Source organism: Tigriopus californicus, chromosome 6 (genome assembly GCF_007210705.1).
Source record: "Tigriopus californicus strain San Diego chromosome 6, Tcal_SD_v2.1, whole genome shotgun sequence".
Taxonomy (NCBI): domain Eukaryota; kingdom Metazoa; phylum Arthropoda; class Copepoda; order Harpacticoida; family Harpacticidae; genus Tigriopus; species Tigriopus californicus.
Window position 1 is genome coordinate 9,913,001 of NC_081445.1, and position 27,336 is coordinate 9,940,336.

Genomic DNA, 27,336 nt, shown 5'->3' on the forward strand with positions numbered 1-27,336 from the left:
CTTTATTGCTTTGAGCGCCTCTATTTCGTTCTCTAAGCTAGATTTTCGACTCAAATTTGTTCAAAAATATTTATCTGACAGGATTGCCGCCCAAGTCTCCTAATGTTACCAAGTTACTTTGTACGGTGAAGTGAATGGTAATGGAGAGAGAAATGTTGTCCTTCGTTGTAAGTCCATACATGGGTCTACATTTAAAGTTTGCCGTGGATGTCTTCACACGAATTTACAGGAAAAAGACCGCCCACAAACCACGACGTGCTTCGGTTTAGAGCAACCAGGAGTCTCATATCAAAATGTATTCAGCAATCCAAAAAATATCGTCATTGCAATTAAAAGCAAGTCACTTTTCCAATTGGAATGGGGTTCATTTCAAAGTTATATCGTTTAAAGTTCTTGTAGTTGATAAAGAGGAGACAGCAGATTCAAATTTCGTATCATGCGTATGAAAATTAAACCTTTTGGCATCCTTGTGACTTCGTAATCTATCCACAAGGTACCTACAATGATAAGAACGCCTCAACCACAACAACGTTTCCTGAAATTAAATTGTGTTCGCAGATAACGCTCACTCGACAATTGGCCTTAATGTTACTCACAATAGGCCGACTTTTTTCCTGTGATTGTGCCACCTCCATGACTAATAAAGTCTGTGAAGTCACACTCGACCTTTATTCCCGACCTGTGCAAGTCAACAACAGCGTTTGAAAGGCACAATCAAAGCGAACTGGATTTGGCGGCAACTCCTCCCGTGACTGCATCTTAACCGGACGGAGCAGCATCTACTGGATCCAATTTCCCTCGAAGACCACACCAGACCAGTTGTGATTGAGTGACTACTGGCCCGTTCCTGCTTTCCATGTAGCTTGGCCCGTTCTCCCCGTTGCCTTAGAGGCCCAGTCGACGGTCACAGGTGTTTGAGAGCGTATGTAGATGAAGACTGACGGTAAGGGCGACAGGATCGTCGTAGAGGCTTTTTCCCAACAAGATGTCGGAGACTGAGAAGTGTAAGTTGTACATCAATGAGCACAATGAGACTAATCCGTATCACATCAAGAATGCCTATGGGGGCATTCCGCAAAATCTTATCACCAACCTGATCTTGTTGGCTGTGCTGTTGGTCACGTTTCTGATCTTGAGGAAATCGGCGTGGAAGGTAGTCAATCGGATCGTGAAGAAGGATGATTTGGATCGTTGGACCCATGTGTTCTTTTCGTTCACGGAGAATCTGATCAGCGGAGGCCAGGACAAGACGGATGGAGGACCGGTGGAGGCTGGGGACGAGGTTATTAACAACCGTGGCTCGCGACGATTGCCGATTCGACGACAGAGCTCCATTACAGAGACCATGACGTTCGGACAGTGGTTGGCCTCGATCTTTACATCCTCGGATGACGATATTGAGGCCAAGTGTGGCGTGGATGCGCGGCAATATGTGCGATTCATTCGGTACATCATCATCTTCTTGACTTTGGTGGTGATCTTATCGATTGGCGTGATTTTGCCTCTGAATTTCCAAGGGACGTTGCAAGGAGATAAAACCTCATTTGAACACACGACTTTGGTCAATCTGGATCCTTCCTCGGATTACTTGTGGGTTCATGTGGCCTTGTCGTTCTTGTTTTTCCCTCTGGCCATTGCGATCATGAGGAAGTTCTCGGTGGATGTTGAATTTCAGGACGTAAGTTTGGAGATTTCTCGTACTTTGATGATTGAGAAAGTACCCAAGTATCTTTGCAAAGTCGAAGAGATTACCCGCCACTTCACGGAAGCCTTTGCGAACGTAGAGGTGAAGGAAGTCCGATTTGCCTATGACGTGGAGAAGCTCAAAGCCATCCATGATGACCTGGTGGAGGTTCGATTGGCCAAAGAGTATTGCGAGCGGAATCAGGAGCTTGGACGGGGCCCAATCACCATGTATCCCATTCAATGCAGCCGTTGTTGCTCCTGTTGCTGTTGTTGCTGTGTCAAAGCCGAGAATGGCTTGGAGTATTACACGGCTGAGGAGACTCGACTGACCACGGCCTTTGATAAGGAGAAAGAATCCGCACTCAGGACCCCCCTGGGAATCGTGTTCATCACTTTTCAGTCCGTGAACATGTCCAAACTAGTGTTTGACGCCCATCGTCAAGGCTTCTTTTCCTGGAATTGGGAACCACCCTACTCCACGCTTTCCTCCATTCTTAGGCCCAAGCAGTGGAAGATTACCTATGCACCCACTCCGGATGACATCTATTGGGAGAACTTGAGTGTGGAGCGACGTTATTTGCTTCTGAAGAAGATCATCATTAACATATGTCTCTTCATCATCACCTTCTTCCTAACAACTCCGGAATATCTTGTCAGTCAAACCGACTACATTGTCAAGCTCTTTGGCGAGAGTCTGGCTTTACCCTCAAGTCTTGTAGACTTCCTACCCACCATCATGCTTTGGGGATTCACCGCCTTTATGCCCTTGCTTGTGTCCTGGAGCGATCGCTTCTTGGGCCATTGGACCCGCTCGGCAGAGAACCACGCCATTATGAAGAAAACCTTCTGGTATCTTCTTTTTATGGTTGTATTTTTGCCTACGTTCGGTTTCACTACCGCCCAAGCCAGCTTCAACTTTATTTTCAATGAGGGCAAGAATGACACCTACCGATGGGAATGCGTCTTCCTCCCGGATTCGGGTGCCTTCTTTGTGAACTACATCATCACTACGGCCTTGGTTGGAGCTGGTCTGGAACTCATCCGATTCCCAGAGCTGTTTTTCTACACAATCCGGATCTGCTGGTCCAAATCCGAAGCAGACATCCCAGCTATCCGACGAGCTATGAAGTACGAGTTCCGCTTTGGCGAGCAGTACGCTCGGATGATGCTCATTCTCTGCATGACTATGATGTATTGCCTGTCTTGTCCGTTGATCGTGCCCTTTGGATGGCTTTACTTCGTGACCAGATATTACGTGGATCGGCATAACCTTCTCTATGTCTACAAACCCTCCAAGATCAACAAGGAAGTTCATTCCACGGCCATTAGTTTCGTGGTCCTGTCCACTTTGGTGTTACTGTTTTTCATGACGGTGTTCACCGTGATTCGTAGCGGCAGTTTGTCAGAGCTGACCATGAAATCCAAGGTGGAAATAGGTCTTTTTCTTCTAGCTGTGAACATCTTTTCGGCCCAATTGTGGTCAGACACGTGCAAGAAATTCAGTCCCATTGAGTTCATTGAATGCACGTATTTGAGAGAGTCTGAGACGCTCAGTCAGAATCACACTTACATTCCGGACATCCTCCTGCCTCATTTTAGAGCTTTGAAGATGTTAAATCGTGGAAGCTCTCAACGTTCCACAAAATCGAACAGGGCCCAAACATCCGAAGATTCAATCGATCCCGTCCCCTCCCCTCAGTATGGAACGTTTCACGCAGAAGTTGAGACCCATTGAGGTGGTTTTAAAAAATCAAATCTTTATTTATTTTTTTTGTTACTGTCATTTGGACTGGTTATCACCAACATTTGTAAAGTACTGAAAATTTGTGTGTTTCACAGTCTATCTCGACATGCCAAGATGAGCAAGCTTGCGGAAAATCTTGGGTCCTTCCCACCAGCCACTGGAAAAAAGAAGGAACATTTTAGGTCGAGTCGTGACAAGATGCCCCTTTGTTAAACTAAATCAAAAAGTGTCAGATTTTAATGTAGAACCCACCAGAGGAAAACCTGAAGACAATTCAGAAATAAAACAAGAATGGGATCGTTCCACATTTACTTGTTCTTGAAAAAGTTCTTGTGCATTTTATGCTCGAAAGGACAAATTATTACTTGGTAATAATTTTAATTATAGATGAAAACTAAATTGTCTTCAATGGAATCGCGTGGGTAATTTGCTTGCGAACAAAAACTCCTTGTTTGGAGTCGTGCCAAACTAGGTAATTTGGTAACTATAGGAATGAGCTCCACGCATATTATTCGTGTCCGACATCGTGAACTTGACAATGCATGCTCAATTCAACCTACTTTTAACACTTACTTCAACATCTGCCAATAAACGTGGGGCATGACGTGAGCTTTCATGTTGTACATGGTCCATCTGGGCTTGGCTTGGTTGATTGGGAAAGTTTCCAGGGGTTGGGGCGGGGATTGGAAGTCGAATTCAGCCAAGATGCATTCATTGGGCCTTTAAAAGAAGGAGTAGCCATGAAATAAATTGTTATAGAAATCACTTAGTCTAAGCAGAGTAACCATACCCGGTAACCAATGGGCACGACGTGTAACCGTCATATTTAGCTTTCAAAGGCTGACCATTCATGGAGGCGGTCAGATTTCTTCGAAGGATGCCAATCATGCCAGCTATGGAACGGAAGTTGAATGTATGGAATAATGCCAAGTTACTTAAAATTGACCTTACCGACGGCAGCAGCAGTTTTGGACGTCGGCACGTTTGTGCAATCTCCGATACCGAAAATATTCGGATAGTTCATGTGTTGCAGTGTCTCCTTATTCACATTGAGAAATCCGTTTTCATCCACGATCTTGGACGAGTTCCTCAAAACATCCGGGGCACTCATAGGCGGAGTCACGTGGAGCATACTGTATTTGACAGCCTACATACAAGAGAGATTGCTCAAGTTCAGTTACAAAATGTGATTTTGAAAAATCGATTAGAAGTTCAACCTTAGGGGCTTCTTCGGGCTTATCCAGGTTCTGAAAGATAGCCTCTCTGGTATCGGGTCGGACCTCTACGAGATTACTCCGCAGGTTAACCTCTATATTTCTTTCCTCGACGATTTTCCATAAGGCATCGGCATACTTCTTGACGCCAAATATGACCGGCAGAGAGGTATGGTAGATAATATTGGCATGATCCCTCCGATTCTCCTATTTGAAAACCAGTAAAGAATGGTTCGTTCACTGAAGGTTCAGGTCAATTTGGTCAATTCAATGCTCACCATTCGCAGGATTTTCTCGGTCAGGTACATGATCTTCTGGGGAGCTCCGGCGCATTTCACGGGCGTGTTGGGGAACGAGAACACACAGTTGCCCTCCTTAAACTGCTGAATGGATTCCCAGGTCTTGTTCACGTACCTCAAGTCGTAATTGGAACTCACACCAGGCGTCTCAAAGGCCTCAGGCAACCCTTTGATCTGTGTAGACCCAAATTGCCCATCAAATCCAAAAAAAGCCCTTCATTTCAATGACCTACACACCACATCAAAGTTGAGCTGAAGCCCCATGGCGACCACCAGGAATTCATAGGAGATCTCATCTCCGTTTTGTGTCATCACTTTCGAATTATCCGGGTCGAAACCCACCACTTTATCCTTGATCCATTCGGCTTTGGAGGGCAAAACGCTCTGCATAGGTTTACCAGATTGCTCCAATTTCTTCTGACCACCACCCACCAAAGTCCACATGGCTTGGTAGTAATGCATCTACAAAAGGAGGGGCCTTGAATCTGCGGAAGAAACCCGCTTCTCAAGAGCATATAGGTAACCTTACATCTCTGGGTTCAATCACAGCCACCTGTCCGGCTCCTAACTTGGATGCAAATTTAGCAGCCGAGGCACATCCTCCGGATCCTCCTCCCACCACCACCAACTTGAAACTAGGTGAGATATTAAGTCACCCGGAGATTATTAAGGGATTATTGCCTATTATGTATATCATTGTACCTTTTGTTGGCGTTTCTGTTTTGTGAAGTACTGAAATAGGCTCCATGTTGGACCCCTAAGGAGTAACAGCCCCGGGTTTGCCACAACATTTTCCCACCTTGCAATCCATTCATGGCGATAGTTTTACTTACAACTCTGAAGGAATACTGCCAACAGATCCAAACAGCAAATACAATTGAAAACCATATGCTACTACTGGGCAAAATACGGTCTGTGGTCTTTGGCTGAAGGCTTGCAATTTTCCTGTCTGCGAGAGAGTTGGGCTGCAAAAGAATCCTACATTAACTACCCGAGCCGTACGAGTCGTTTTGGAAATTAAAAAAGGATGTGTCTTTCTGAACCAAAAAATGGAACAAAAGTCTGCCAAATCAAAATGATAGCGTTTGGATAAAAGCTATGACTTTCCGCGAGAAAATATAAGATTAAGATTTATTTTGACCTAATAGGTAACAAAAATGTAAAAATAAAGTTTAAAAAAAAATACAATGTCTTTCATAATTCATAAATTTTGCTGTTTGTGAAAGTAAAAAAATTGGCAACATTGTCTTATTTCAACAAATCCCTGTAAATTTTGCTCAGGCATGCATCTTTTTACAATGTCCTTTTGTAATATATATTTGGAAGCATCCGGATATTTTTTTAAGGACAAATGCAGCCTGAAAAGCTCTTAAACAAATCATGTCACTGACAAATAATTCGAAACGTCAAGAGTCTGTATTTAGCTCACATTCATTGCATTAGTGCGTAACGTGGCAAAAAACTTCTTTTCACAATCATCTACATAGTGTTACTATCCCAACATATGTTTTCTTAAGAACACATGACCGAAAAAGTGAACTTAATGGAAATTTAAGGATTCAAAGAAGAAATAATAGTTTTTGCAGATTTGCTACCATATACAATTTTCAATCCTACAAATTGCGTATTGCCCAAAACGAGCCACAAAATGTTTAGAATTGATGTAAACTGATTAGATTATCGTTCCAACCTTTACTTCAACAATGGAAAAAAAATCATATTTTTTTGAAAAAATGAATATTTATGAGTGACAGGAAATCGCTCGTCAACATACAATTTAAATGGATCGACTCATCAAGCTTCCAGTGTAGAGTNAACACATGACCGAAAAAGTGAACTTAATGGAAATTTAAGGATTCAAAGAAGAAATAATAGTTTTTGCAGATTTGCTACCATGTACAATTTTCAATCCTACAAATTGCGTTTGGCCCAAAACGAGCCACAAAATGTTTAGAATTGATGTAAACTGATTGGATTATCGTTCCAACCTTTACTTCAACAAAGGAAAAAAATATCATATTTTTTTGAAAAAATGAATATTTATGAGTGACAGAAAATCGCTCGTCAACATACAATTTATATGGAACGACTCATCAAGCTTCCAGTGTAGAGTAAAAATGACAACAGTCGTTCAGAATATCGCAAAATCGCAAATTGGCTCGTATTTTACGAGTCATCAAAAAGACTTGCTACAGCTCTACAAGACAGGCTCTTACGACTCAACGAAAATGCCGGCCCAAAAAACGTCGGACGGAGCAGAACTCATGTGAGTGTATTGCTTCACCTTGCATCTCACCTTCGTCGCTAGTACATACATACGAAACTTGAATAGTGTATCTTTTTGTTGTTGGATGAAGATGCATGGGGCTTGGGGATTCAGATAAGAGTCAGCTCAAGACATGCCCTTGAATTTGGCTCGGATTGGCTGAAGCTTAGTGCACAAAGACCAGCAAACAATTTTAAGAGGTTTAGTGAACAAATGTAGGAAAATGACGTTGATATGATGGACATTAGAATGACTGACTGCTTAGCATATTTCTATTCTAGTTTCAAATTTCGAGATCGGATTTATATGCATTGAGCGCCTTCTTTACCATCAGTAGCGGTACACTAAGCGGTATTTGAGCAAAGCATTTCTTATTCTCAATTTTTGACGTTAAACTCTATTGAAAACCCGAAAAGTTTTACAGGGAAATACTTTTGAACTTCAGGGTAAATTTGAGAAAGCTCCAATTCCAAATTGGAAATTACTACCCTTATAGCCATGAGCTTTCCGATTTCCATCTAGGTAGGGTATTTTGGCCATCACCTGCTAATAGAATGTTTAAGCTTACATGAATATGTCATCGAAGGCTCAAAATGGAATTGCATCCCAATGATGGATTGATTTTCAGGAATGAAATACAAAGAGCAATAATAAAGCTTCCCAACCATACACAACTCTTTCTCATCTTGGAAACTTGTATTGGTTCTTGGTCATTTCAAATCATTTCTTCTTTGCCTTCTTTTTAATTTTCAAAATGAACTATTGCTGGCAAGGCATCTCAGCCCCATAATACTGGTCTCATGTTATACCGGGTGCCCAGGATAAGATTAGACAAACTTATCGCTTTCTCTTTGAAGCATCATAATTTGTTTAGATGATAATTTTGAGAGCTAAAATTGAAACATAAGATAGATCAGAATATGTTAAATTTACGCTATTTATAACATTTTTCTATTTAAAGCTTAGTTTTCGAAATAGGATCCTTTTAAAACAAAGGCTTTAGCCAATCTGATCCGAAAAAGGTGCAAAAAAGTGCGAATTTTGGTGGGAGGGATTCTTTGCATGGTGCTTCAAATTGGCTGCCTAGATCTTTAGTTGAAGGGGGCTTCTTTCTCAACAAAATACCACATGGCATTGACCAGAGTTTTATGATAAGGCGAATTTGGGGGCCATAGTTTAGGCCTCCAAAACAGGATTCCTTCATTAGCCAAATAGGAGATTGTCTTTTTGGCTAAATGAGCAGGAGCAAAGTCTTCTTGAAAGACAACAATTTGGTTTTATGCTACTTTTCTCATCCAGACCGTGTCTGCACTCCTGCATTTTTTTGCATCCTGATCATTTAACTTTTCACGCGACTTTGTGGTAGAAAAGTCTAACAACTATGTCCAATCGCCTAGCACTTCGTTTATTCTATTTTTGTTGAAGTTTATTTGGCAAGATGCTTGCAAAACAAATGGAAGCTCAAAACATGGAGACCAGGTTCCTTTCTAAACTACTCCATATCTAATACAAAGCAAATGGCCTAGTGCGACTTTGAAGTTTGGATGCAAAGGTCGGAGGAGAGAACCTCGCCCGGCCCGGGAAGTGAGATCCATCCCCTTGCCCGTATATATTTCCGATATGGAGTGTCATAGTCCGGTATTACATTGTTTCTCCGTCTGTGGGAGTGGTTAATCTCTCGCACTGTAAAAAATTATGCTAACCACAATACCACGAACCCTCCCTCATAGATTTGACAAAGCAGATCATGTCGCCTTTTTGTTGACACGCTACATGAGATTGGGATCCAAGACAATGTTCTCAATTGGTTAAGAAGTTTCATTCGTGGTAGGAGGCAATTGAATGAGGTCGAGGGATCCCGTAGTGCCATACATAATGTCAGGTCGGGTGTTCCTCAGGGCTCCATTTTAGGGCCTCTCCGTTTCATTCACTTCAGAAGCGTTGTGGAAATGTCAGCGTTTCTTCTTATGGTGATGCTACAAAAATAACTTTTTCGTCTTGAAGTGGTGAAAATTCCATTCCAAGTAGCGGAAATCTGCAAAAGATAGTCCTAGCAATTGTCTTTTTTATTGGGCGGAGGTAGCGCCCTCTGCTTCGTTTAGATGTGGATAAACAAAAACAGTACATGATAGTATATCAGATGCCAGGCTTTTCAATATATCATTCGCTGAATAACATAATACTGAAGCATTGTGACACAATGAATACTCCTCGAGCTCTTGAAGGAGACCTTCCAAATCTTTCAAGGGTAAAATTCAGAACTCATGATATACCATCTAAATAAGAATTAAAACTGGAGCTATTTACACAATTTGCTTGATGGTGCATTAAAGCAATTTGTGATCATCATTACCCATCAGATTGCGGTTAGGAAATGTGTTCATTCGAATTATTATAGAATGGTTTTAAGAACTATAGTTTAATTTTAAACTTGCTTTTATCATTTTCAAAAAGCTCCTCAAACAACAACATATCATATTTACCCAAAAACAACGGACAAAAGTTTACATGTTAAGCAAGCTTAAAGAAATCGTTTATTTAGGGTCAAAAGAGGGACTGATTAAATATTTGAGATGAATAATTTAACATTCACGTTCATTAATGACTGAGAAGCAAGCTTCTAGAAATCCTTGTGCTGGAAATCTGGTGTATTTCAACGCCACAAAACCCTGAATTACCACTTGTGTTTTGCAATATTCTCCCAATTCATAACACGTTTTGAATATCTTGAAACAATATGTTTCACTTCAAAAGCTTACATAAGATTTGGCCTTACACGAACAAAATGTAGGTTGAAATGCTGAAGTCCTTGACTAAACTCTTAGCTTATCAAGGTTGTTTGTCCTAGTGCCCTGCATTAGAAAAGCGCAGCAATGAATTCAGTGCACCTATGCGGAGGAATATTAACCCTTCAATTCCATTCCAAAACAATGAGTTTACGTGGTCCCAAATCCAAACCAAACACATCTTAGTAAATACTTGTGCTTCAAGGATTAATTAGAAAGCTGAAGTTGTTCTTCGGGCATCATTAGCTTTAATCACAATAACAGATGCATTCTTCAATAGAAAACATCAAAAGTGGCTTGTACAGTGGTGCTTCAACCATTGAAAGTACATTTAAGGATGCCTAAAAGATAAGTAAACTCATAGTGGCTTTTTATCAAAATATATTTAGTTTGAATCTGGTACCCATATGAAGCCTATGTTTCGGAACGGAATACGATAAGCTCACGGAGCTTGTTGTTTACCTCTTTGCTCCCCAGCGCCCCCTTTTGACTGACGTAGGGATGTGTTGAGGGTTTGGCTGTGGCATAAGTTAGTTGCAATAGTGTTGTAATTAGCACAGCTGTTAAACAAAGAAACCAAAGGATAGTGTTAGAAACGATTAGAAAAATCAAATTTAAAGCTCTTTTTGAAACAAAAGTTTAACTATTGGTGGAAAAAAGTGGTGTCAATGTCCCATTTGATACATCACTTCGTATCCGAAAGATGGCGTAAAAGAACCAAACAAACTGAGGCTGCGATCGTATCCTATTGAAGGTTCAAAATTCCAGTGCAATGATTCGCTGAACTCATTGTCCTACTCTTCTGATACAAGGCACTTGTTTGTCCCCACCTGAAAAAGGCAAAGGGCGTTGTTCAACGCGCTGAAGAGCTCTATAAGACATGGGTACCTTTAACTGGAGGATTGGGCATGGCAATCGGCGAAGCTAGGCCTCTTTGTGAAAACAACATTTTAGCTCCCCAAAAGTCACAAGGGGTACAGCCATACATTAAGAAAAAGCCATTTAAAAAAATAGAGGTTTTACGATAAAATTTCGAGTTATATTCCTTTTAGTAAAAATATCGAAAGCGTCTGGGTTATGTAGTAAATAGTCTAGAGTTTTAAGAATAGGTAATAGTTAATAAAATAAAAGATGTGCAGTTTGGTCCCAAATACTAGTACCTTACTACCTGTTTCCATTTATGACTTGGTCAAAGAGCTGTGACAAAAAGAAAAATCGGCCTAGCTCTGCTGATGTCCACTCCTCTAGTTAAAGGTCTCTCTGTATAAGATAATCGACTTCAGAATATTTTTTCTTTTTGTGAGTACAGGTCGTAAACAAAAACGAGAAAAGGTAATGACCGAATGATGCTTCCTGGAGGCCCTCCCGAGGAAACATGACTCCATTTTGACCCAACCCTGTGTGGTCACCATGCTTCCGATCACTTAGTTATATTATATTATTATATAAACAATGGCAAATGGAAATATGCGGTAGTGAATTCGAAATAGGCGATTGCGTTGATAAGAAAAACAAACGACATTGAATTATAATAGAGTCTAACTTGTTCCATTGTCCAGAGCCGAGTTGTCCCAAGTTCATTTGTCTCTCGGGTGGAATCAATTCAAATTGTCGTGTAAATTCATCTAATAATTTTAGATATAAGAGCAAGAGAGCGCAGCGATGATTAAATTGATGTTCCGGTTATTGTGAACCTTACAAAACTGACCACAGGACCACAGAGATCATTGCGGCCGAAAAGCATCATACTCAATAAGAGAGAATTAATGTGCAGTATCCTTCTTTTCATCCATCTTAAGACTTCAACAATACAGAACTTAGCGTGAGTTACTGTTTTTGCTGATATCACCAACATTTTCGAAAGCAATCTCAAACTTCTCTCAATCATTTGGGTTGATTTCTTGTCGTGATTTTAGTTGTGGCCTGAACGGGTATGGTAAAACGATTCTTTTGAATGCCCTATTATTTAAATGAGAATAAAGACGGATAAAATCATCATGGCAATAGTGGTCCATCGTTTCCCGATGAAACTGAAGCGGAAATGAAGAAAGTTCCACACTTCAAGCTCCATTCAATCCAACCTGAGTAGAGATTGTTCCTTTTCAAGGTGGCTAAATCCATTTCATATATATCTTACTTTTGGGGGAACTGGAATCACTTCTTGGATCACTGAAAACGACCTTGTTTACATGTCTGTTAACATTCCTGGAACACGTAAGTGAGACAACGTGACGCGCTACAACTTTGAGCCTTGGTTCAATGTCATTCTAATTCGTTTTTGAGGTGACGATTCCGTCTTGTTGAAAGTACGAGACCCATAACGATGATTGCTCTCACTAGCCCGACTATTTCGAAGAGTAAAAACATGCCAAAGTTCAAGCTGAAGAAGGTGTTCCATCTTGGCAAGTTATTGAGCGACACAGCCTGCATTCACAACAAAAAGCTCAGTGCACATACCGTAATTCACGAAGAGGGTTCAAAATTTGCATTGCTCAACGGAACGATGTCCTAAGATTACTAAAGTGCCAAGGTTACTAAAAATTATGTTTTCCAAAAGTGATTCTTTACAGTTCGTTTAGCTCTAAATATTTTTGGTTGGTTCCGATAGAGGGAGCCATTGTACCTAGGTGTTTTGGCTACTTTTTACCTGATGATGACTTGAAATTTACAACTGGTTGTTTGCTACATTTTTAAGCAAAGTAAATCACATATTCGCATTGTAAAGTAGACATGCTTTGGGTGGCACTTTTTTATTGAAACGCAATTATGAGAACTCGCCAGCAACGAATGATCGCAATTACATTTAAGCCTTCAATAGCTGAAAAAAAGTTTTTCAGGGCTTTTCAAACTGCTACAGGAAATAATATCCACAGTACTATTAAAACTAGTCTATTTGCAACCATTTGAAATTCATTTGATATTTGGTCTACCAAAAAATTCAATTTGGCAAACCTCGCTAGCCATTAAATGCGGGTTTAGTCTGAAGTGCCTATCAATTTTTTTATCCAAATCTAAGTTGAAAAATGCTACCGAATCAGCAACATCCTCTTCACAAATATTACGGGAAAGTAAATTAAAGAGCCCGAAAAAGACAAGAGGAGGACTTCATGATTTTTACCTATTCCAACCCAGTTCATAATCAGGGAGGGGATAGTACACGTATGATTCAATCATTAATAAAACTAGAAGACAAGGAATGGAAGTGAAATGAAATAGATATTAAATACTTCTTCACAAGAACTTTTTCTGTAACTGAATGATTATGAGAGTGCTTTTCTATTTATGATGTGCTCACGATACAGGGTGGGCAATTCCTATTTGAACAGTTTTCTCCTCCATTGTCCAAAAACATTTAAAAGTGCCAAAAATTAGTCAAATTGGTCATTTCAAGTGTGAATATGTTACAAATCCCTTGATTCTGAATTAATTTCAGTTTTAGCCGCCAAATACTCTGAAGAAAGTGCCCTGGCTTTCATTTGTAAACATACATGAAATGCAATCATGATCTTATGTTCTCAGACGATAAATATTCGTTCAACTTTTTCATGCTGCATTTGCTTAAAAAAGTATATCAAATCCCTTACAAGACATAAAAGATGCATAATTTATAACTAACTTTTTATGTCCAAAGGTACAATACCATTATCTGGATATCATCATGTTGTACAATTAAATGATTTAATCAGTTGGTCCAAACATTGCACTGATTAAGTAATTGAATAGTTATGAATTTAAAGCGTATTACCTAGCTGCTTACATTGGAAACTTGTATTTACTTAAAGACACTGAGTACTTACTTTTGATAAGGTTTTTTCACTTGGTGTCAATTTTCGAAATTGCCCATTGTGATTCCAGGGGATCAGGTAGATGATATTTACTAACATGACTAGTTTGTTGTGGATTGTTTTACGAAAGGGTTCACCATACATTTGGGAAATGTATGGGAAAAATCCAACTCTAGTTGACATTAACATTTGGCCATTTGCTGGGAAAATAAACAAAAAAAAGCATGTGTTGTTTTTGAAAGTTGATAAAACATCAGATGTATGAAAATAGCGTGGGAAAGCTAGTAGTCAAGCAAATACTTTGTCGAAAATTATTGAAGTTACTCAAAATTGACAAGCGGTAGTAAAGAAAATAATCCTGAACGCTTATCAAAAGAAAAAGAAAATGATCGTTGCATAATTGCAATCTTTACCATGAACCACTGAAATTCACGAAAAGCAAATATAAAAAGCCGTCCTTATGGTTCAATTTCTAAACTCCGTTAAACCAGCAATAAATGCCAATTTTCCTTGCCAATTTTTAAGTCCACTATCCACATGTTCTGGCAAAAACAGCAACCGTACTTCTAATAAAATCCCAAAGAGCGTTACCATACACATGATCAATTGTCATCTTATTATTTTCCTCATCGCTCTGTTCAAACACCACATTTACTCACTGCATTATTCGTATCTGTTTGAAAGCATCAAACAAATCGACCGGAACAAGAATTGATTCTGGCTCTTAACAAGTTTACACGCAATTCCAACGAGATATCTTCGAGACGCCAATGCCAATGTGCTTGTCTATGCATTTGTATGCAAGTAATTAGTGACATCCTCGTCCATAGAAGTCAAAGTCCGTCCGCGTTTTGGGTTCTAGAGCGAGAAAGAAAGAGGCAGAGAGAGGCACAGAGAGAGTGGATAAATACAAACGAGATCGAGCGAGAAGTGAGCACATTTGGCCAGCCAGTCCCTGGGACATAGTCTGAATTTCTTGGCATTCACGAGCACTAAGCTCACGGTGCACTAAGTCACTACTAAGTCTTGTGGGAACGAGAAAGGCCAAGATCGCCCGCCCTCCATCCATTGTGTCCTCATGACTTCAAAGGCCGTCTTCGAGATTGTTTCAAATTCCAAATATCCGCAACTCGCAAACAAGTGAAATGGGTTCCCAATAGAAGAGTTGGTGGACCACTTGTCATTGTGCTTGGCTCGGTTGCATTTACCCACCACATCCCACGTCCATCCTAAGTGAACATGGGCAACCTAGCCCAAAAAATGAGGAGCCATATGTCCTCCAAACGGAAGAAACCACCCACGGACGAGTTCACTCCGGCGGACATCCAAAGAAAGTTTGAGAATGTGCCAGTGCTGACCACGATGGAGAAAAAGGTCCTCAAGACATCATGGAAGGCCATCAAAAAGAAAATGGACAAGGTAGTGTTTAAAAAAAGTGACTAACTCAGTCAGCAATATGGGACCAGCCATGACCCAAAACACTTAGTATAGTACATACACATGTAGATGGAGGGGAAAACAGTGACCTTTCTAGATTTAACCCCTTTGTGCCATGATAGAGTGATTAAAGACAAGAACAAAGGCCGCAAAAACCAAAACGATTCGTTGAGGAACAGGGCAGAAAGCATGGAATTGGAAATCATTCTCAATGCTGATTTAAGTGGATTTTTTTACATTTATGTTACTAGTTAATCAACCACAGAATAACTCAAATCATAGAATGTCACGTGGAGGTTTAAAAATGAGCTGGGCATGAAGCTGATTGTGGTCTGAAGCTTGTTTTCGGGTTTTATTTCTCCAAACGGCCCATATGATATAACATAGAGAGTAACGTATAAAGAGTATATAGAGTATATTCTTCGAAATGAATGAGTGTTTAATGGTCATAGATATCACAAAAACTTGATTTAAACAACAAAGAAAGGGCATTTCCCATCCATATGGTGGTCTCTACGCTTGGTTTATTCTAAAATCTAAGTAAACAAACTCATAACTCTGTAAAAAGTGAACGAACCAAGAGAAACATCTTAGTCATCCTAGCTAATTCATAAGAGTACAAAAATATTCTACGAAACACACTTCAAAAGCCATCTTTCTGTTTAGATATTCAAGTGATGACTTTTGTTTACCATTGATTGAAAGAAGTCAAAATCATAAGGCAAATTCGAAGGTTTGTGAGACCCCTGCATCACTGACATTCCACATTCAACCTTCTTTGACTTTAGCCTGTTTAATATCCAGGGTTTTAAAGTTGGCAATCTAGCTTCTTCTACCTCAAACTAGAAATGCTTCTTAAACAATCCCCCAGTCTGGAGTTTTTGCGAGCTAACCATTGGGCCATCCTGACTTTCTAGGCACTCTCCACCCTTGCGACCTCTGACGGCCAAATAATCCCTTACTTGTGTCATATAACAATGAAGGAGCCCAAGAAAGAAGAGAGGTGGGCTTCATTGTTCTACATAGCAAGGATTCACGAGGAATTAAAGGTGTTCTCAAAACACAACAAGCTTGACTTCTGCCAAAATTAGAAAAAAAATCAATGGCGTTAACATACGTTCCTCATTTTCTGGTAGGATTAGGCTCTTGGACCAAGAAAATGTAAAAGATAAGCCCTTTTAAAAATGTCGTATCTTCAGACCTAAGTTTGGGCCAGTAATTGACATTTCGAAAATAAATGACCAATACTTTATGAATTGACATGTTAGAGAAACACTCCTTTAAAATAAAGCAAATATTCTAAAACCTTTGCAGTTGCAAAATTTTGCTCAAAATCCACATTCCATTGTCTGCAACAAAATAATATGTGTTAAGATGTTTAAACCCATAACAATAATTTACTTTTCAAGAAAAAAAGAAAAAAAGAAAATGGCGGGTGTTGCTTGAATTGAAAAGGACAACATTTTTTTACCATCTAAGTTATAGTTATTGAAGAACAGTCCAAAAATGTGTACGGAAAGGCAGCTGTTTAGGAAGGGGTTGGTATGAGGATAGGATAATCGTTAATTCAAAAAGGGTAGAGCTACATCATTTCATTCATCCTCTCAAATCTTTTGATTTTAAGCGTCTCTCTCTGTTCATTGAGCAAATATACATTATAACTATTGAAAAATACAGATATATTGAGGAACGATTTAAGTTTCCTAAAGGAAGGATAACCAAAGCAACTGGCAAGGTTTATGTCCAATATGTAAAGATAAAAATGAATCCTATGAATGTATGATTTTGCGTCTTCAGTAATAAACACTCAGCCAATCATTTGCCAACTCCTTGATTGAGGTGATTTTTAATTCAATACGATTCGTTAGAGTTGACATTAAACCGAGGTCCATAGGATGAGGACGTCCAAAAATTGGATGGAACTTATGGCCTTTAAAAGCTTAATGGAGGATAGAAACAATTTACACAATGACCTCAAAACTAAAGCTAGACTTCTGTTAATCATATGTGTTTCATGATGTTTGCCTGCCAACCAAAATGTAAGTTTGAGTCTTCGTTTCATCAATAGGACACTTCACTGCAATAAACTTTTCCTGAGTTGCTTTCTTGCTTACACAGGGCACAACACAAATACGGAATCATAAAATTGATGAGGGTTCCCAGATATTGATGGGTTGCCTAACTGGACTGAAAGGGATCAGATATTCGGGGATATCAATCCCATTCCTCCTCAAGATTTTGTTGGTGTCCTGAAAGTCGGACTTAAGACTCTGCTTGAGACACTTTGAGTGAACCATTGACCAATCCACTGCCTTGAAATTATGCTCTAGCTATACGAATAGTACCACTTTGTTCCTTAAGGAATGAAAAAATTCAGTCTACTCATTATCTTTTTCTTTAGAAGGGATTTCGGAATGAACGGGCTACTTTCTAACGAAAATTTAACTTAGGTCAAGAATTTTACCTAGAGTCAGCAAAGTCTCTGAATTGCTAAAAAGCAAAAGCAGTTTTTGATTCATGCCAAGACGTATTTAAAATGACGATTTCTCTAAAACGGGATGGGCCACGAGATTATTTCGTACATTTTCATGCTTCAAGAGCCTAATCCTACGAGAAAATAAAAAACGCATGTAAATGCCATAGAACTTTTTTATTTGTGGCAGAAATCAACTTTGACAAGTCAAACCTCTACCATCGCTGCATTGACCATTAAAAAAGTTACATTCTGGCAGTGGGGTTTGAACCCACGACACTTAGGGGGAGAATAATTACTTTGCTTGCACTGATTCTTAGACCGCAAAAAGTGACACATCAGATACACATAAATGAAATGATAATGTAGAATTTTCAATATAGAAGAGTTAGACCTCGTGTCTCCATCTATTGGCGGATTTTCAAGAGTGTAAATGACTCCCTCTATATCATGTAGTCTTATAACTGGATGGAAACATTACCGGAATTTTCACTCCTGCTGAACTAATGGGATGATTTGGAGCGCTTGCTCGATGTGAGAGCTAAAAATAATGACAGGGGTAACGAAACATGAATGAACCAGGAGTGTCAATGAGCTTTCGATGAAGTCATCAATCAATCTTTTTTTCGCATTAGGAAGGCTTTCCAATCATAAAAAGTCACGTTTACTGTACGTACATAGCCGTTGGGAAAAGGAGTGACGAAAAAGCCGCATCATCTCGGTTCACGAGATGAGAGAATATGAATTTTCACGCTTGACGAAGGGCGTGTTTGACATTTCTCTTAATGGAAAATGCACAATTCAAAAAAAATGGAAAGGTTAATATCCTGTTTGCGATACGATCCTTGATTTATCGAGTGAAACATGCCCACTCGCGAGTTGATGGCGCACATGAAAGAAGTGACTATTCAGGATTTGGATTACTTTTGTCTAAAATGTTCCATGATAGTAACTTTCAAAACGTTCTCTGATTCAAATGTTGCTTGTTAAGTTAGTTTCTTAGAAGCTCATATTATTTTTTACCAGGCTCTACATTTGACGAACCTCTTACGCCTTTTCAATTTACTCGTTAGAACTACCTGTTTCCCCATTGTGTTTGGTAATCTATCCAATCAAGGAAACGTAATGGGAACACATGTTCCATTGTGGAACAAGTCATGGCTTGAAGGCCAAATTGAAAACCTAATCGCCCAAATGAAAGGAACAGGTTCTCGACGCCGTTTCAAAGGTCATGTGGGAGTAAATCCCTATTTCTTAACGTGACGTCTTTAAAGGAAATCCATGTCGCTCACGTGGGTGAAGGATGTTTTTGTTTGCGTGGAGTAAGGTGTGAAAAATGAGAGGAGGGAAAACTTTGAAAGCACATCCATACGAGAAAGAATTTATCTCTGAGGTCAGCAATGAATGAAAAAGTGAACGAGCCCAAAGAGCGAAGGAATGGAAACAGGGAGTACTCGGGGAGTGATGGAACGACCGGGAAAAAACCGCCATAGGTCATATTTCAGGTGCAAGAAAATGGAAAATTGGGGCTTTTTTCGTTACAGTAATAAAATTGTTTTGGGGGTTATGTTACTGTTTCGATGTCCCGCACAATCTCTGAACTTGGGTTTGGACCACGGGTAGAGCACTGTTTTATACAATGACCTTAGAGTGCAAACACAACTGCAAACACAATAAGATGAATTTCTTACAGGTAGAGGGTTGAAAATTCGAGTTATTACCCTCTAGTGGGCCAAGTTAGCAAAACATGAGATGCCGTTCAGTACATAAGGGCCTATCTTTAGCATGAAAACCCTCGATTCTTTGTTATAATGACGCATTTTTATTTAAAAGTGTGGTTAACATTATGCACATTTTACTCGACTCTGATCGATATTTTCGCTTGCTCTTCTGGAATCATCATAAAAATGTAAATTAGAATATTGCTGCCCCTGAAAAGAAAATCTTCAATAAATCAAAGCCGTTTGAGAAAGGACAATTTTTTGGCCCACTCAATTGTTTGGGTTTTGTTAGAAATTTGAATACAAGCATGAATTTAAAAAAATCTTGCTGATTTTTCTTACTTTTTTCAATTCTTTCCTTCAGGAGGCCGTGCTTGATTTTGATGAAACTTTCAATATTTATTTCAAAATTAGAGTTAATTCATGTAATGTTTCCCTGTGTATAACTTCAATGTGACCTTTGTACAGGCTAATCCGAAGGTGGCAATTTTCCGCTGCCCCTTTTGAGTTCCGTGTCATGTATCATGCCATGTCAATGGTCCGTCACATAATCGCCGTTTTCAAATTGATCTCATCAATTTCATAAGGTGTCGCCATCTGCCGTTCAAATAGTTGTCTTCTTAAAAATTGGCTGGTTTAAGCGGCTAAATTTGACCCAATTTCGAACAAATTGATCCCAAATTCGCAGAGAAAAATTCAACTGAAAACCTCTCTTACTAGGAAGCCTTACCAGGCAACCAACACAGTGGAGTAAACTGTTAAAATAACCATCAAATCAGAATAGAATCCAACTGCGTTGCGTTTTTAAAAGAGTTGTTGCATTTATGAATAAACATTGTTTTTTGCATTATCCTTGAGAAGGAACAGGAAAACAAATAGCTGACCAGTCTATGGAGCAAAGCTATTAAGATTCAGTGGCCTTACGTCACAAAATGCAAACAAAATGTAAACAAGGTCTGTCATTGGTTGAAAGTGCAGGTAAGCAAAGTCAAAGAAGTGAGCAATCCCTGTCAAAGTGAAAACACAATAGAGGCGGGAAATTCAAACTGAACGGAAATCGTCATTTTCAAGGTCAAGTTTCAGATGTTCCAGTCAGTAATTTTGTTCAAAAATGTTACTAGAATACGAAATTTTTGTAGCCGCTTCAGAATCATTCACAATTAGGATCCTTAAAATCCTTAAAATTAAGATCCTAGGATCCTAGAAGGAAAAAAAGCGTTCCCACCAGGACATAACTTTCAAGCTAATGTCGGCAAATCCCCTATGTGCTGTAAACTTGATGATTGCCCCATGCAAAAAAACCTGCAAATTGCCCCTATGTTAGATTTCAAAAGAGATTGTAGCTTCTTTCAATTAATGATCATTTATCAAACAAAATTGAGGGGCAAAGATTAATGCAAATAAAATGTTTGACCTAACATGACTTCACTAAAGAACTGGCAAAAAGCAAATTTAGTCACCCTTGGAAAATGATGAACTTTCAAAGCTGCCGAGCCCCTATAAACAAGATTCCCAGCCCACCTGCACTGTGCTTGAATTTGATTTGTCGTTTATTTCAATTTGTCAGCTTGTTGCAGCAAACAGTATTCTGATATTGAGCCAAGATTCTAGCGTGATGACCAAACTGCACCAAAAAATATCATTCATTGAAGTTTGTAACACAACTTTGAGCGATTATTGAAAAAAGAATTGGGTCACTGTGCGAGTTGGCTGTGATGTTTCTCTCAATTCTCCCTCCACAAAATGCCCAATATCAGGGTGACGGTCATAGATAACTTCATATATAGATCAATTAAGGGCGCTGCGATCGCATGTTTTCGTCTCAGCTGTCTCTGGTGGAAAAAAATGTTTCATTTGTAGTCAAGCTACTTAGGACAGCTATGGTGCAAATTTGAATTGTTGACGGCTCGTCCAAATTCAGAGTAGAAACCCCTAATAAGACTCCTTGTCAAGCAATTGCTCTCGTCCAGCACGCTTCATAAAACGGATTTGAGTAAGTTGTCCGACCACATTTTTAAGAACGAAATTTTGAAGAGGTTAAAATGGGGCTCAAGTTAAAGTTTTCATCCATGTGGTGGAAACACTTAACTTATACGCAAGGAACAAGCCGGGGTTCAGGCTGACCTCCAGAGGTGTCAGAATTACCTTGTTTACGTATAGGCGCAATCATGTCGCCCACATTCAAGCACATTGTTGGGAGATTGAAACAAAATTCCGAATGTCTCATCATTGCGTTGCAATTTCGGATACATTTTGTTACACTTTTGAGATTTTTGAGATGCGTTGCAAAACAAAGGCAATCAATAGAGTACATGATTTGCTCTACCAATGTCCATTTTTTTTTTTTGACATGTTACGTGTATTATGCCGTAAAAAGAAGCATGTTTTGTATTATCCTACCACTCTTTCTACCTGTATATTTGTAAGATTCAAAAGAAATTAAGATTAAAGAGGAATAACAAACGTTTCATGATAATAATTCAACTTGCCTGAAGCGAGATTTAACAAAATTACTTTCTCATTTCCACCAGCGTCAGCTGACCTGAAAACATGCTCATGCGGTACAGCTCCTGTTGAACTTCAGCATTCTAGTTATGGTTTTCTATGGGTGGGCCTTAGTTTGGGCCTCTCGACTCTCGAGTTTGCTTCACGAGCTCTCTTCCTAGCCCGCTCTCCGATTGCGAGACTCGAGCATGGTCGTTGGAGAGATATAGTCAAGAACTTGTTCGTGGGATCGTTTCATTTTTTCAATTGAGATTATTCCCAGGTTGCGTGTGTTGTCTCTGACGTCCAGGAAGAGTTTCCGCTCTCTCAACCACAGGTGGACCTGTGAGACCTGTGAGAACTGAGAAGAGAATGGGAAAACCATAGATAACTTCATTTACAGATCGATGAAGGGCGCTGCGATCGCATGTTTTTGTCTCAGCTGTCGCTGGTGGGCAAAATGTTCCATTCGTTGTCAAGATACCTAGAGTACTTATACATATTACAAATTTGAATCATTGATGGCTTGTCCAAATTCTGAGTAGAATCCCTAATACGACTCCTTGTCAAGTAATTATTCTCCTCTAGCACGCTTCATAAAAACGGTTTGAGCAAGCTGTCTGACCACATTTTTAAAAACGAAATTTTGAAGGGGTTGTAATGAGGCTCAAGTTGCAGTTTTTGTCTATGTGGTGCAAACACTTAACTGAAGTGCATGGAACAAGCCTGGGTTCATGCTGACCTCCAGAGGTCTTGGAATAACCTTGGTTACGTAAAGGTGCAATCATATTGCCCACATTCAAGCACATTGTTGGGAGATTGAAATTAAATTCCGAATACTTTATCATTGCATTGCAGTTTTGGATACATTTTGTTGCACTTTCAAGATGCGTTGCCAAACAAGGGGCAATCAATAGAGTGTGTGATTTGCTCTACTAATGTCCAATTTTTTTTTTACATGTTACGTGTGTTATGCCCAAAAAAAGCATGTTTTCATTATTCTACCGCTCTTTCAACGTGAATATTTGTAAGATTCAATTGAAATTGAAAGAAAACGTGAATAAAGACCGTTTTATGGGAATAATTCAACTTGCCCAAAGCAAGATTTCACGAATTATCTTTGTCTGTTTTCCACCAACGTCAGTTGACCTGAGAACATGCTCATGTGGTACAGCTCCTGTTGAGCTTAAGCATTCCAGTTATGGTTTTCTATGGTGACGGTCCAAATTTTCATATGACTAATTTCAAGTGAATTGAAATAATACAACTTAATTTCTACTTTTTATATTGACCTTCTGTGGAAAGCCAAACACTGAATGACATATCCAAAACATTTATGTATATGCATAGCAACCATTTTATCACACTTTCCTGTTTTTCCCTCGTAGGTTGGACAAGGCACATTCCTGGAGTTGTTCAGCGCCTACCCTGATTCTCAGGACGTGTTCCGGCGCTTCCGAGGCGATGATCTCATTGCCCTGGAGCAATCCGTAGAGTTGGTTCAACATGGAGAACGCGTTATGGCCATGGTGGAAGTGATCATTCAGAGTCTGGACTCGTACCAAAATATGTGGGATATTCTTGTTCAACTAGGACGGCAACACTTCCGTAAGTTTCCGTTGTCATTTACCAGCCCCCAGTGGATTGAAGTTATGGCACTTGGTTTTGTGGCATGAGTCTGTTCAGCGTTGATTGATAAGCTACTTTTTCATTGAAAGCTAGCGGAATACCTCATACCGTTACTTTTTTGATTCCCAAAAAAGTTAGCTCTTAAGGAAGTTAACCCATTAGCCGTTACTTTACCTTCTCAGATAAATGTGTGAGGTTGAAAAGTTGAGGCAAATAGTCATTTTGTTTCGTTTTCCCGCTGACATTGTTTCTACAGACCTTTCATTATCCTCGAACTCAAAATAGGACATCCCAATATAGATTGAAAAACTTGTCAAAATTGCAATAAAGATTTTTTTATTATCCGCTCCCTCCTCTCGTTGCGGACAAACAAACCTAGTATTACAAGAAGACGCTCTAGTATGCCTGACTTAAACAAGGTATTTTTCGTTGACAAACTTATTGCTGATCTATTCTAACACCTCAAATAAACCATCAGCCCGTCTGAGAGACCTTTCAAGTCCTATAAGGTTAAATTTACAAACTCTTTATACATCCAAATAGTGATAAACAGAGAGCCACACATGGCATATCTGCAACATACCAGCAACTTTTCATCGTCATCTATTTCCATTAAATTATGCTAAAAAAAGCCAATGGCAAGTAAAAAGCATAATGTTCTTAAGGTTAGTCACCAAAGAACTTGTAAAACTGTGCTTTCCCTGGTACTTTTTTGTTGGAAACATTGATTGCCAAAGTGTTGACGCGTTATCAAATATGCAATATACAACCTCCTGAAATTTAATTTTTTACATGTTACAACTGTTCGGAATTTTACTCATGGAGAATTTGAAACGTCTCCCAGAAGAGTTGATGGCCCATTCATTGTGTCACTGTGTCACAGTACTTTGGTAATAAATTGTTTATTAAATAATCTCTTGATAAAGTGTGGCATCTTAGAGCGTATTCTCTCGTTTTCTGCGTTTGTTTGTCAGCACCTAGACGAAGCAAAGGGCGCTTCCTCCGCTGAATGAAAAGTACTATTGGGACTTGACATTTCTGATTGTTTTATCACAAATACGGCATTTACGCATATTCGATAAAAAAGACAAGTTCCCTCAAAATCATGGACTGAGTGAGTTGATTTGTTAAATATATATTCCGGTACCTGCCATGCTTACAACGCATACAAAATTTTTGGACATAGGCCAGAGAATTGTAAAGCGGGCAAAAGGAATTTTCACTCTAGCCCGGATTGTGATGCAAAGAGGTTTCAAAATTTGAACAATTCGCAAAATGTTACCAAATTGCCAAATAGCAGTGATTTTTGGGACAAAAAAAATCGACCTCAACATCCAAAATTCTGACCTTGAAAAATGACGATGTCCCCAGAACTTGACTTCTTGAGGGCCTTCTTTAAAGTTGTTGTTAAATAAACATTGATATTGGGACAAGGGATCAGAATTATGGTGGTTGTAAGTTGTATTCTTAAATGGAAAAGAAATAGTTTTTTCTGCTACATCGATACCTTGATATTTGGACCATATTTATCATTAGATATCAAATTGACAGATGCCTGGCTGTGATCTAATGGAGTTTTAAGGTCTCTCAGTTACCCTGACTAGTCACAAATGGGCCGAATATTCGGCCAAATGTTATTTTAGAGCATATATTTTCGGCGGTAAATAACATTGGACGGTATATACAGTATTGATAGCAATCACTTAAAACTCACTTGGAGGTGACACTTTAATAATTTATGCATGGTCAGGTTTGACCCTGACACATCTGGATGTGTGTCTGAACCTCTATATACCTTGGCCTGAGCTGAGAGCTTTCCCTTTTATTTCTCTTAAGTTCCTCCCTAACTTGACTACAATGTCTGCTTTGAGAGATGTTGTATACTAACTGCTATGTTCTCAAGCCCTTCAAATAAATGGTCGGTGCTAAGTGCCAAGGGTGAGTGGAGGAATGTTTCATCTGACCCATCCAAAAACCAGGCCAAACGCTAGATTAAAAAAGGCTCACAAACCTGATCTATGTAACCTATCAGGAGAGGGCCATTGCACCAGAAAGGGTCACATTTGTGGTCTATGTTCAGAATTTGGAACCATTATCAATGATTCAGACTTAGAGGATAACATCTAGAGCGTGTATTAAGATTGTGAGGTGTTCCTTTAATAAATACTTGTGACGCCATTAAGCTCGTCAAGGGTCTACATAGTATTCTCTATCATTTTTCATAGCACAATAATTGAAAATGTGTTGGCATGATCTATAGAAATGCTTCGACAAGCGAGATACTATATCACATCCCAACCGAGGCCAATCGTCAATCAATCGTGATTCGTGAATAACTTGGCCGATAGTCTCGTTAAGTATAGGCAAAGATTCCTGAGGCTAATGGAGTGATGCTGACGATGTGATTGTATGATCTGGAGCAATCAGCCGTGCCTCTTTACAATAGAGATCGTACTCGATTAATTGAATCTGACCAGTATGAATTTAGCTTCATCAAATTTTCTTTGTAGTGATAGGGTCGGAGGATTGAGCCTACAGACACCATGTAATTGAACCTCTCCCGGTTAGAAATGCCAGTCATCACATCACCCGAAAATCTATTCATATCATATTTGTTCCACCAAGGAATCAGAGTTAGCAGACCGGGCTAGCTCTTGAATATACGTATAGGATTAATCAGAAACTTGATTTGTCGAAAGGCCTGTTTTTTAAGGCTCGTATCTTGGACGTTAACCGGTATGAAAATTCACTCGACAAAGTGTTGAGCGGATGCTTATTCAGGGTAACGTCCAAACCTTAGCTCAAACGTACGCTCGTTCTTAAAACTCGCCTCTAGTCAGGATCATCACTTACATACTCCCTACGAATATTTGAGGGGAGCAAATAGAACAATGATGGAGCCTGAGAAAGAAGAGAGGTGTTATAGGGCATGTCAAATGAAGGAAATCCAAGGAAAAATCTGGCGCGGTACCCTGATTTTTGGGAGGGAGAACTAAGACAAACATCACAGTCAACTCACAGCATCCGCCCATTGAATCTTTAATAATCGGGTGATTTTGAGTGAGCTGTGTTACAAAACCCAACAAAATGAACATGTTTGGTGTAATTCGGTGAACGCACTATCAAATTGGCTCAATGCCACATGGCTATTTGCTTAGACAAGCATGTAAAATGAAAAGTCAAAACTCAATGCATGCAATGTGCGGTTTGGCTGGACAGGTTGTCTTTGATTTTGCTCCATGGAATAGCGTCAGTTGTTCATGAACGCGTTTACTTGACAAGCTCTATTTATATATAGGATGGAGAATATCAACCATTAACCATCTCTCTTGGGGCCCCAAGAGAAATGGGGTGAATGCTTCATGGGTGAAACTTGATGAATATCTTCATCATTTATAACGGGAGTGTAAAATTTACATTTAGAATACAAATGAATTTTAGAAAACTAGGAACTTATTTATTGCATTTTAATCCATATAGTTTTTTGACCTTTGGTTACATTATATGACATTTTATAAAAAATAAAATTGGCTTGTAAGGAGCCATTTTTGGCTAAAATTCAAAATCTAAAGACAAACTATTTAGACGAAAACTAAAATTTACTTTTCTGACCCTTAGTCATGTGAATAGGTTAACATAAAAACTTGTCTCAACCTAGTTTGGGTTCAATTGGTGTTCCCATATGTTCCAATGATTTTGAGAAACAAAGTAAACCATGGTTGGTTAAAAAAGTACTCTTTCAGTTCTAGTTACATTTGCATAGATCTTGTCCAATTTTAATTATTGTCTTGAAAACTATTTAGGAATAGGAG

At 39.3% G+C, this 27,336-nt stretch overlaps 3 protein-coding genes across 3 annotated transcripts in view; 2 read left to right on the forward strand and 1 right to left on the reverse strand.

Moving 5' to 3' along the window:
- The first annotated feature begins 558 nt into the window (after positions 1–558).
- LOC131881784 (calcium permeable stress-gated cation channel 1-like) lies at positions 559–3,735 on the forward strand. The gene has a single exon (XM_059228740.1). It carries the CDS (start codon positions 986–988, stop codon positions 3,419–3,421), a length of 2,436 nt encoding a protein of 811 aa, XP_059084723.1. The 5' UTR covers positions 559–985; the 3' UTR covers positions 3,422–3,735.
- Positions 3,424–5,841, reverse strand: LOC131881785 (sulfide:quinone oxidoreductase, mitochondrial-like). The gene is made up of 9 exons (XM_059228741.1): positions 5,646–5,841; positions 5,473–5,578; positions 5,181–5,405; positions 4,923–5,117; positions 4,648–4,851; positions 4,382–4,577; positions 4,221–4,323; positions 4,004–4,150; positions 3,424–3,587 (listed from the first exon to the last, which is right to left on the reverse strand). Exons 1-9 carry the CDS (start codon positions 5,756–5,758, stop codon positions 3,527–3,529), a joined length of 1,350 nt encoding a protein of 449 aa, XP_059084724.1. The 5' UTR covers positions 5,759–5,841; the 3' UTR covers positions 3,424–3,526.
- Positions 5,842–14,265: 8,424 nt separating this feature from the next.
- Positions 14,266–27,336, forward strand: part of LOC131881806 (cytoglobin-1-like) — a gene marked incomplete in the record, with an annotated part of 16,078 nt that continues 3,007 nt past the window's right edge. Inside the window, 2 exon segments of the mRNA XM_059228764.1 lie at positions 14,266–15,199; positions 23,284–23,503. Coding sequence (XP_059084747.1) covers positions 15,020–15,199; positions 23,284–23,503 — 400 coding nt within the window.